Here is a 10,413-nt window from a genome sequence, read left to right as displayed (position 1 = left end):
ACAAAAGGAGATTCCAACTTTCAGATATGGATAATTGCATAGAAATTAGGTCTTCGGACAGTGAGGTCTCCTGTTCGCTGTAAACAGATAATGAGACTTGACAATGCAAAGTTAATTGAGTTACTGGTTCTAGCAAAACATCTGATAATCCTGCCATGTGTTTGATTAGTTAGGCATGGGGATTGCTAGGTAAAGAATGTGGCATATATAGAAGGATTGTTCGTGGACATAAAGTCGCCTCAGTTTATACATTTTCAACTTTAATGGCAACATGACACTTTGCATTTGAGTACTTGTCATCTGTTGTATATATAATTGCCCAACAAGCATTATCTTACGTGGTAATGCGTGGGAAATCATACAGAGAGTGGTTGGATAGCTGAAGAGGACCGGCGAATGAAACAAATATAAAGCTCTGAACATCTCCCCATCTATGCATCATCATACAAGGAAGGAACTCGACCGCACCCACCCCTCACCAGACACCCTCATCGGCGAACAAGTGATGTGCTACAGTTGCATAGGTTCCTAATGTAGAACATAGCATTTCTAGATCACAGAGCTGTTGTGGTTTTGTTTTCCTTTACCCTCTTCTTCTTTAATGAAATGATTTAGAATTTCAGGTGTAACTGTGGTGCTGCTATCAAAATTTCTTTTTCTTTCCGAATCCAATTCATGAGCGACCTTTGCAACCAGACAGGCACATATGTAAACCATGAGTCAAGCCAGTGACAGACATATATCCGACGCCTAATGAGCTCTTCATCATCTCCTTGAAATACCTTTCTTTTCCTAGCTCCCCCAGAAGTGCTCCGTCTTCTCATGCTTGATCTCCATGTGCTCATGCATGGCTTCTCAACCTGAATAAATGCAATGCCATGTTTAGACTTCCAAAGCATTTGGTAAACCATTGCTTCTTCATTCTGGCGGAAGTAATGTATTGCCTTTGGCAGCATAATCTCTTCCAGCTGTTCCAGGGTAATGTCTGTATGCAAGAAATGTTGCTCCTTGTGGACTATCGCCGCTATCTCTGAACTCCTATTCGCTGGCAGCATGTCCTCTAAAGAGCCATGGGGCAAAAAGGCAATCCCAGCTTTCAGATATGGATAATCTTGCAGAGAAATTAGGTCTTCAAATAGTGAGGTGTTCTGTTTTCTGTACATAGGTAGTGAGACGTGGCAATGCAAATCAAAATAAATTACTGGTTCTAGCCAACCATCTGATAATCCTGCCATGTCCATGTTGCTAAAACGTCTAACCTCATGCCGTCCATGCTCCTTGCAACAAAATGGGTTTGGTCGAGCAAACTGAGATACCAAGCCATTGACTTTTTCCCAATGTTCTTTATGGTCCGAATAAAAAGAGGGCCCCCATGAGAGGTCTTCATTGGGCAGTTGAGTAAGTTCATTTCTAATATTTTCAACTTTACACTTGAAATGAGGGGCAAATAACTGGAGGCACTTAACTGCGATTCCAACTATGTCTATACTCTCCGAGAGCTGTATGGACATGCTAAAGCAGATATTACCCTCTGGTGTACCATCATACTCGATAAATCCTAGGCTAACCTCTATTCCATGCACTGGATTACGCATGGGAGTCAACCATAATTGAAACAAAGGATACTTGTTTCCCCGAACAATTTTATGATGTAGTTCCTTGCCTGCAAAAAGGTTTTTGACAAGAGATTCCAAGGGCATGTGACGGCGTGGTGTGCCACCAAGCTCTATGAATCTCAGAAACTCACTAGCACCATCTGCATACCACTCAAATTTTTGAGCAATGGATCTTCTCAAGTCACTGTCATTGCGTTTAAATATGGAGAGAGCAAATGACTTGGTAGCATGCACAATACGGTTAGGGAGGGAGGAATTCTTTACCTCCCGTTCCATTTGTTCGTCTTCTAGGATTCTCTGCTTGCATTTGTGCAGTGTGTCATCACACTCTTGAGCAGCACGCTTCAGCTTCCTACGCCAACGCAATAAGGATGCATCTGTGATCTGCCAGTTATTAGATGTCTCAAGAGCAGCCTCCAGCCTGATGTGTGCCATCTCTAGCCTCTCCAAGTTTCTTTTCTCATTTGATTCCTCTTTCTCCTCATATTTTTGAACCAGACCAGATAGGATTTGGCCAACTGTCTCCTGGACAATCGCAGAACTGATTAATTCTGCCATTAGAGTTCAAGCATCGCTCCCCTGCTCAGAAAAAGTAAGATATAACAGTATGCATGAGAGATTAGATGATGAACTTTAGATCATGAGCAAACATTTTGATTAGCGGTTGTAAGAACATACCATCAGCTGGATTGGGTGAAAATTGTGGACAAGCTAACCTGTGTGTAGAGAGAGAGAGATACTATTATGGGAGTTAAATTGAACGAGAATGTGGCCCAAGAGGCAAAGACGTTGAAAGCAAAAACAGGTTGATGGGCCATTAATATAGATGGGTCTGATGGTGAGTGGTGGAGCAGTTGGTCTCTCTACAATGGAAAAATGTTGACAAGGAAGGATTGTTTCTGATTTTAACTTTTGCCTAAAAGAACTGTTTCTTTGACTTGACCGAAACATGAGAGTCTGTTACGTTGGACAGAAGAATTGCCCAACATGCATATATAGTAGTGAACAACCGTGGTAAAAATGAAATGGTGGGTGGTTGTGATGACATACTAATTTGACCAAGAAAGCTAAGGACAACAAAGCAGATACAACTTGAACACCCACAAACAAGGAATTCAGCAAAGCTTTGGCCTATGAAACGCAACTGCTTGTGGATGAAGCAAACAAATATTCCAAATTTGTAACTTGCATGAACATTTTGTATGCCGTGCTTGTTTTGACGGATCACATGGACAGTTATAGTTCCCCTATTTTTGCATCTGTCATCTGTGTTACTGTTACCCTAACTATCTGACTACATCTGCTGTATATGACAAATTGCAAACGCACTGCTAGGTTGTGTATTACCATTAAAATCAGTAAGATTGATCTCATATCTGCAAGAGTAAGATTGTAGCGTTATACTGGCAACCATTTCTGCTAGATTCAAGCGTCTTAGTATAAATCCATCGCATATTCTCCTACGAATCATCTCTCTCAACGCAGAGGCGCGGAAGCTGGAACTAATGGGGACTAGGGAGTGCCATGTTAGGTGGGGAAGCAAACCGATCGTACCTCGACTCCACCTGCGTGTCGCCATAATAGGCGGCGCCTCAGACCCCATCTTTGGCCACTTGTCATCCTCTGCCACGCCTTTCCCTCTCCTCCCATGAGCCCCCGGCCCCCATCATCGCCGTACTTTGCACCACCCCCGGTGGCGGACGGCGACGGGCCATGTGGGGCTCGGAGTCACCTTGCCAGGCAGTGTGATGATGGGCTAGGCTGGACTGAATCGAATTAACTTTCGTATAGTAAGGCCTAACCCGGCTGACACTCTCCCTCCGTCGGCATCCAGCGATCGTAGCAGCAATGTGCTTCAACCACTGTGAGTACCTGTTTAGCTCAAGCACCAAACTGCATGTAGTCCAACCATTTCAGATGTTACTCTGGCATTACGGGTTGGTATCTGTTGGCGCTAAAATCGGGTGAACACATGAATGCACTCAAACGTGCAGCAGGCAGGGGCGCACCTTGCAGCATCTCTGCACCGGCCGGTCAGACCGGTTCGATAGACTGGTTCGCTGGGGCAACCTGACGACGGACCAACGAACACTCGTCTGGGAAGGATTCCATCAGGGCAAGCGCACGCAGGGTTTCTCTAGGATCGGCATGCCACCTAGAAGCAACCCATGTGTTGACTGTTTAATCCTGTCCTCAGTTACAAACAATAGCTCCAATATTATTTGACCTATTCACTAGGACATTCCAATTATATTTTTCTATTACCCCCTGTTTCTCTTTTTGATCCATGTTACATGATTCAAAATTTCGGATGCTGCTTCGTTTCCTTTCTGCATCCAGTCCATGAGCAGTCTCAGCCGGGACTGGACAACTGTGGAACTGACAATCTCTGCCATTAGGATTCAAGCATATGTAGTATCCCTTCCATCCATGTTCAGGAAATACGACATATAACAATAAAGATGAGAGATAGATACATGAATTTTGGATAAGAAGAAAAGAGATAGCTTAGCAGCTGCAGGAACCTTCCTTTGATTGAATAATGATAAATCATACTGCAAGCCAAGACGATAACTAAGGAGAAGATAGTGATGTCCAAGTTAGACAACTTCGGTAGTTAGAGGTTGTATGGATTTGGGATTCTTTTAATCAGGAAGTCTGATTTAAGTCAAACTAGGCTTGAATAAACTAGGCCAGCATGCATTACATGGAAGAAAGTGGAAGACGTGTGTCAGATCGCGTGAAAGTTGGGTTAGTTTGATAACTAACAGGCGGTCAGGGAATGAAAGCGAAAGCTTGAAACACAATTCAAAAATACTTATCTACTGTTTCATTTTTCTTTTTGCCATCATGTAATTCGGTCCAACGGACTACTGTCAATGAAATGGACCATGCTTGATGAATGAAGCTGCAATCTGGAACAAAAAAGGGACTATATCTGTATATGACTGACAAGATCATAAGAAAATGATACTGAGGGTGGGGATAAATTGGCATATACATGGGGAATTTTTTTGACTAAATGAGTATTATATTTTGACTTGACTTCGTTTCCAAAATGTGTATTGACTTCAGAGCAAAGTGACAATCTGCACTTCAGTACGTGTCTGCACATAATAGGCCAGTATGCATAAAGCTGTCATCATTTGAGGGTGGTTGGATTACTTCCAAGACCCAGTGAAAAAAGCATAATGCGACAAGTCTAATTTGCACGCCACTGAACAAGGAATTCAACAATGTCTTCTTTGAAAGGTTCCAGATGAATGAACTGCCACTTGTCAATAACAGAAAATATTCCAACATTCCTAGTTTGTAGGAATAATTTTCATGCCGTGCTTAAGATGCCAACTTAATGTTGCGAGGAAAGATCAAAACTGAAGAAGGAGAAGTGATGCCCAAGATTAGAGAGGAAAAAGAAGACAAGGTCACTAATAGAAGAGTGAGGCATAGGGAAGAAAAACAGAACATTGATTATAGACGGATTGCTTTTTTACTCTTCCAGTTGCCTCAAACCAGGAGGCGGGTGGGCAAGGAAATCAGCAACGACTCTAAGGCGAAACAAATATCTCAGTAATCGGCATGGACAAATTTCATGGCATACTTGTGTAGTCAATGGTTTACAGTTCCCCTGTTCCAATTGCCCATATTTTTACATATGCCTGATAGTATTTGTGTATGCTAGACTAGCGCACTGATAGTACTTGTGTAGTCAATGTGAATAAAAAGAATAAATAAACAATGATTTTCTCATAATTTTAAAATTTTTTCAAATAGTTTATCTTAGATTTTCTTTTCTGCCTAGTAGTTATGTGTCTTCCTGAGTAATTTTGTGCTGCTCAAATTCTCTGTCTAATTAATCCTGTCATGCTTGTTTCATGTTTTCCTAAGACTTCTGTCACATAGTCATCCTATCTCAGTTGTCTTTTTGTGAGTCACCTATGTTCTTCTAGTTCTTTGTGCGCAGACCTTTCAGCTATCTCTTTAGAGCCAATCTTGCTAGTTCTGTTCTCAGCGTTTCTGCATTTGCGTAATACTAGAATCGAGCCATATCCTTTAGTACGCTCTTTTAAAGCTTTTTATTTGACTGGTGTATTGTTCTTAGTTGTACTTATTTGCTTGTTTATATGTTTGTGCCGGTGATTGCTTCGAGTAGAAGGATTGTTGCTCGAAAGTTTTGAAGAGTACGAGTTCCAAGAGAGCAACAGCTAAAGAGCAGTAAGAGTAACTTTTTCGTTGGAGAAAGCTAAGTGTGTCCTTGTGCTTTTATCCCAATAACTTTATTTAATCACTATTGCATATGCTTGCATTTAATTTGATGGGTCCCATTATGGTTTGCATAGTTTCTATGATCATTCCTTGTCAACATGGGTTTATCTTTCTGTTGGGTAACTATACTTAGTTGGTTTAGTTGGGTTATGGTGGTTTTAATGAACTCAAATATTAATCTTGTTTTATTTATGCTATACCTTCCATTAATACAAGACTATAAATGTTTAATAGGAACATGGAGAACCACCTAGGAAAACAGTGCTACCACAAGACTAAATCGCTCTAGTCTTGGCTGAATAATTAGAAATCTTAGTCTGGGGTAATCTTACTCGAAAGAGGCAAAAGGTGGCAGTGAGTCATTGCATAATTGGCATTCGGGAGGTTGTGCGCGCCGGACACCGAAACCTTAGTGGGTTACAACTTACTAATGAATCTTTGTAAAGGCCCTGTAGCGTCCCTATGCAATCATACCTCCGAACTGTGGTATGGTGCCTGATCAGCACCGCATGGTTGGATCTAAAGTTCTTCTGAACTTTTACGCGACTTGTGGGTCAAGATGTGCAACCTCTGCAGAGTGTAAAATTGATCAATCAGCCGTGCTCACGGTCAAGAGCGGCCTGGACTCTCATATGATTAATATACTTGAAGATGGACTTAAATCATGGTTATGGGTGTGTCATATGCTTATGGCTTATGTTTATATCAATTGTGGATTGGTATATACTTATACCTTAGTAAACATGTGCTAATAAAATTTGACCAACTAAAAATGCTTAATGCAATCAACTAGTCAGCCTTTCCTTGTTTAAGAGGGTTAGAGAACACGCACCGCAGAGGTGAGCATCCTGACTCCACATCTCTGAGGAAATGGTTGGTGCACTCCGCAAACCACTCATTTCTTCGAACATCTGAGCAGCTGATGTTGTCTTTGCGAAGCCAAGTAAAATAGGAGGACACGGATGATTGTGTCACATGTAGGATCCATTTAGAGGAGTGTCTTACTGGTTGTTCAAACTCTATGACGTCCATTGTTTGCTGCTTGATGCACCTGTGTAGCAGATCTCCGCAGTCTTTGAAGGCACGCTCCAACAGCTTCCTGCGCCGTAGAAGGGACACGTCTGTGATTGGCATCCTTGCAGATCTCTCAAGTGCAAGCTCTAGTTCGGTGTGTGCCATCTCAAGCCTCTCATTGTGATGCCCTGTGGATGCCGTCCTTTCGTCATGGTCACACTTGCTGAACAGGTAGGAGGTGATTCTGCTCACGGTCGATCTCTTGCACAACAGCTGAACCCACCATGCCAGCCATGAGTGTTGCTTAGGACAGGTGCCCTGTTCAGAAAACAAAGAGTGATCATGAGATGCACATGTAATTAAATTATTTGACAAAAAATGAAGAATTGTGCATCAAGTTAAATTAATTGATTGATCTCTCACCGACTTGCCATCTGAATGAGAGATGATGGTGATCACAGTGGAATGCTATGTTTAGATATAAGCCTATCTTAAATTCATGGGGTGGGAGATGGAAATTGATTCTATAGATCCTCATACTATGTTTCTAATATGCAACGTATAGCACCCTCCTTGACAATAATATACTTATAGCAGAAGTGCAGCACATAGGTATCTCCCCCATATGACCAACAATAATATACAAATATATTCCACATACAACTATATTACATTAATTAATTTGTATCTAAATTATGATTATTAGAATGGAATTCAATTCAAAGGATCCAAACGGGGCCTAAGGGAAATCCCCTGATAGGAAACCGTATCCATCCAATACAAAAAAAAAGGAGGCCGAGAACATGTTCTGGGACTGAAACATATTCAGACTGCAACTTCGGCTCACAAGGATGCAAAATGATCCAATTACTAAAAATTTCTTAATGAAAGTAGCTACACACTTGAAAGTCACATAGAAAATAAGAACAAGTGATGATCCTACACTTATAAGTCTACGCTTACAAATGCACTGCATTCCGATCTCCCATGTAATTGAGTAATTCCCAGCATATACTCAACTGGTGAGAATCAAACATCATACATACATGATGCACAAATTGAAACTAAGAACAAGTGATGCGCTACAGTTGCATAGGTTCCTAATGTAGAACATAGCACTTCTAGATCCCAGAGCTGTTGTGGTTTTGTTTTTCTTTACCCTCTTCTTCTTTAATGAAATGATTTAGAATTTTAGGTGCAACTGTGGTGCAGCTATCAAAATTTCTTTTTCTTTCCAAATCCAATTCATGAGCGACCTTTGCAACCGGACAGGCACATGTGTAAACCATGAGTCAAGCTAGAGACAGACATGTATCCGACGCCTAATGAGCTCCTCATCATGTCCTTGAAAAAGCTTTCTTTTCCTAGCTCGCCCAGAAGTGCTCCGTCTTCTCATGCTTGATCTCCATGCGCTCATGCATGGCTTCTCAACTTGAATAAGTGCAAAGCCATGTTTAAACTTCCGCATTTGGTAAACCATTGCTTCGGCATTCTGGCGGAAGTAATCTATTGCCTTTGGCAGCATAGTCTCTTCCAGCTGTTCCACGGTAATGTCTGTATGCAAGAAATATTGCTCCTTGCGGACTATTGCTGTTATCTCAGAACTCCTAGTCGCCGGCAGCATGTCCTCTAAAGAGCCATGGGGTGAAAAGGCAATCCCAGCTTTCAGATATGGATAATCTTGCAGAGAAATTAGGTGTTTAGATAGTGAGGTCTTCTGTTTTCTGTACATAGGTAGTGAGACGTGGCAATGCAAATCAAAATGAATTACAGCTGGTTCCAGCAAACCATCTGATAATCCTGCCATGTCGATGTTTCTAAAATGTCAAACCTCATACTGTCCATGCTCCTTGCAGCAAAATGGGTTTGCCCGAAGGAACTGAGAGAACAAGCTATTGAATTTGTCCCAATGTTCTGTATTGTCCGAATAAAAAGAGGGCCCCCATGAGAAGTCTTCATTGGGCAGTTGAGTAAGTTCATTTCTAATATTTTCAAATTTACACTTGAAATGAGGGGCAAATAACTGGAAGTACTTAACTGCGATCCCAACTATGTCTATACTCTCCGAGAGCTGTACGACCAAACTAAAGCAGATATATTACCCTCTGGTCTACCATCATACTGGATAAATGTTAGGCTAACTTCTATTCCATGTACTGGATTAACCATGGGAATCAACCATAATTGAAACAAAGGATACTTGTTTCCCGGAACAATTTTATGATGCAGTTCCTTGCCTGCAAAAAGGTTTTTGTCAACGTATGCAAAGGGCATGTGACGGCGTGGTGCGCCACCAAGCTCTTTGAATCTCAGAAACTCACTAGCACCGTCTGCATACCGCTCAAATCTTTAAGCAATGGATCTTCTCAAGTCATTGTCATTGAGTTTAAATATGGAGCGAGCAAATGACTTGGTAGCATGCACAATACGGTTAGGGGGGGAGGAATTCTTTACCTCCCGTTCCATTTGTTCGTCTTCTAGGATTCTCTGCTTGCATTTGTGCAGTGTGTCATCACACTCTTGAGCAGCACGCTTCAGCTTCCTACGCCAACGCAATAAGGATGCATCAGTGATCTGCCACTTATTAGATGTCTCAAGAGCAGCCTCCAGCCTGATGTGTGCCATCTCTAGCCTCTCCAAGTTTCTTTTCTCATTTGATTCCTCTTTCTCCTCATATTTTTGAACCACACCAGATAGGATTTGGCCAACTGTCTCCTGGACAATCGCAGCACTGACTAATTCTGCCATTAGAGTTCAAGCATCTATCGCTCCCCTGCTCAGAAAAAGTAAGATATAACAGTAAGCATGAGAGATTAGATGAACTTTGGATCGTGAGCAAAGATTTAGCTTCGCGGTTGTAAGAACATACCGTCAACCGGATTGGGTGAAAATTGTGGACAGCTAAGCTGTGTGTAGAGAGATACTATATTATGGGTGTTACAATTGAACGAGAATGTGGCCCAAGAGGCAATGACATTGAAAGGAAAAGAGGTTGATGGGTCATTAATATAGATGAGTCTGATGGTGAGTGGTGGAGCAGTTGGTCTCTACAATGGTAAATTGTTGACAAGGAAGGATTTTCTAATTTTAACTTTTGCCTAAAAGAACTGTTTCTTTGACTTGACTGAAACATGAGAGTCTGTTACGTTGGCCAGAAGAATTGCCCAACTATACTAAATGGTGGGTGGTTGTGATGACATACTAGCATTTGACCAAGAAAGCTAAGGACAACAAAACAAATACAACTTAAAGACCCACAAACAAGTAATTCAGCAAAGCCTTGGCCTATGAAAGTCAACTGCTTGTGGATAAAGCAAACAGATATTCAAAATTTGTAACTTGCATGAACATTTTGCATGCCGTGCATGCTTGTTTTGACAGATCACATTGATAGTTATAGTTCCCCAGTTTAATTTGTTGCTGCGCCAAGTGCCATCCTTCTAGGTTCTAGCCATTTCTGCATCTATCATCTGTGTTGTTACCCTAAGTATCTGACCGACGAACACTCGCCCAGGAA

The 10,413-nt window shown here is 41.6% G+C and overlaps 1 protein-coding gene and 1 long non-coding RNA gene across 2 annotated transcripts; both read right to left on the bottom strand.

Moving 5' to 3' along the window:
* Positions 1-284: 284 nt before the first annotated feature.
* Positions 285-3,118, bottom strand: LOC117833901 (uncharacterized). Its single transcript, XM_034713496.2, has 2 exons — positions 2,295-3,118; positions 285-2,195 (listed from the first exon to the last, which is right to left on the bottom strand). Exon 2 carries the CDS (start codon positions 2,172-2,174, stop codon positions 612-614), a length of 1,563 nt encoding a protein of 520 aa, XP_034569387.1. The 5' UTR covers positions 2,175-2,195; positions 2,295-3,118; the 3' UTR covers positions 285-611.
* A 3,367-nt stretch (positions 3,119-6,485) lies between these two features.
* LOC117833877 (uncharacterized) lies at positions 6,486-9,863 on the bottom strand. Its single transcript, XR_011896273.1, has 3 exons — positions 9,766-9,863; positions 9,351-9,669; positions 6,486-7,214 (listed from the first exon to the last, which is right to left on the bottom strand). It is a non-coding gene; the product is annotated as an uncharacterized lncRNA (long non-coding RNA).
* Positions 9,864-10,413: the final 550 nt, after the last annotated feature.

This window comes from Setaria viridis, chromosome 8, assembly GCF_005286985.2.
Source record: "Setaria viridis chromosome 8, Setaria_viridis_v4.0, whole genome shotgun sequence".
Lineage (NCBI taxonomy): Eukaryota > Viridiplantae > Streptophyta > Magnoliopsida > Poales > Poaceae > Setaria > Setaria viridis.
The sequence above is the reverse complement of the archived record's forward strand: the minus strand, read 5'-3'. Positions and strand labels throughout refer to the sequence as shown.

What these genes read in the sequence shown, in the direction of transcription:
- LOC117833901 (XM_034713496.2), bottom strand. Translation starts at nt 2,174, where the DNA reads ATGGCAGAATTAATCAGTTCTGCGATTGTCCAGGAGACAGTTGGCCAA.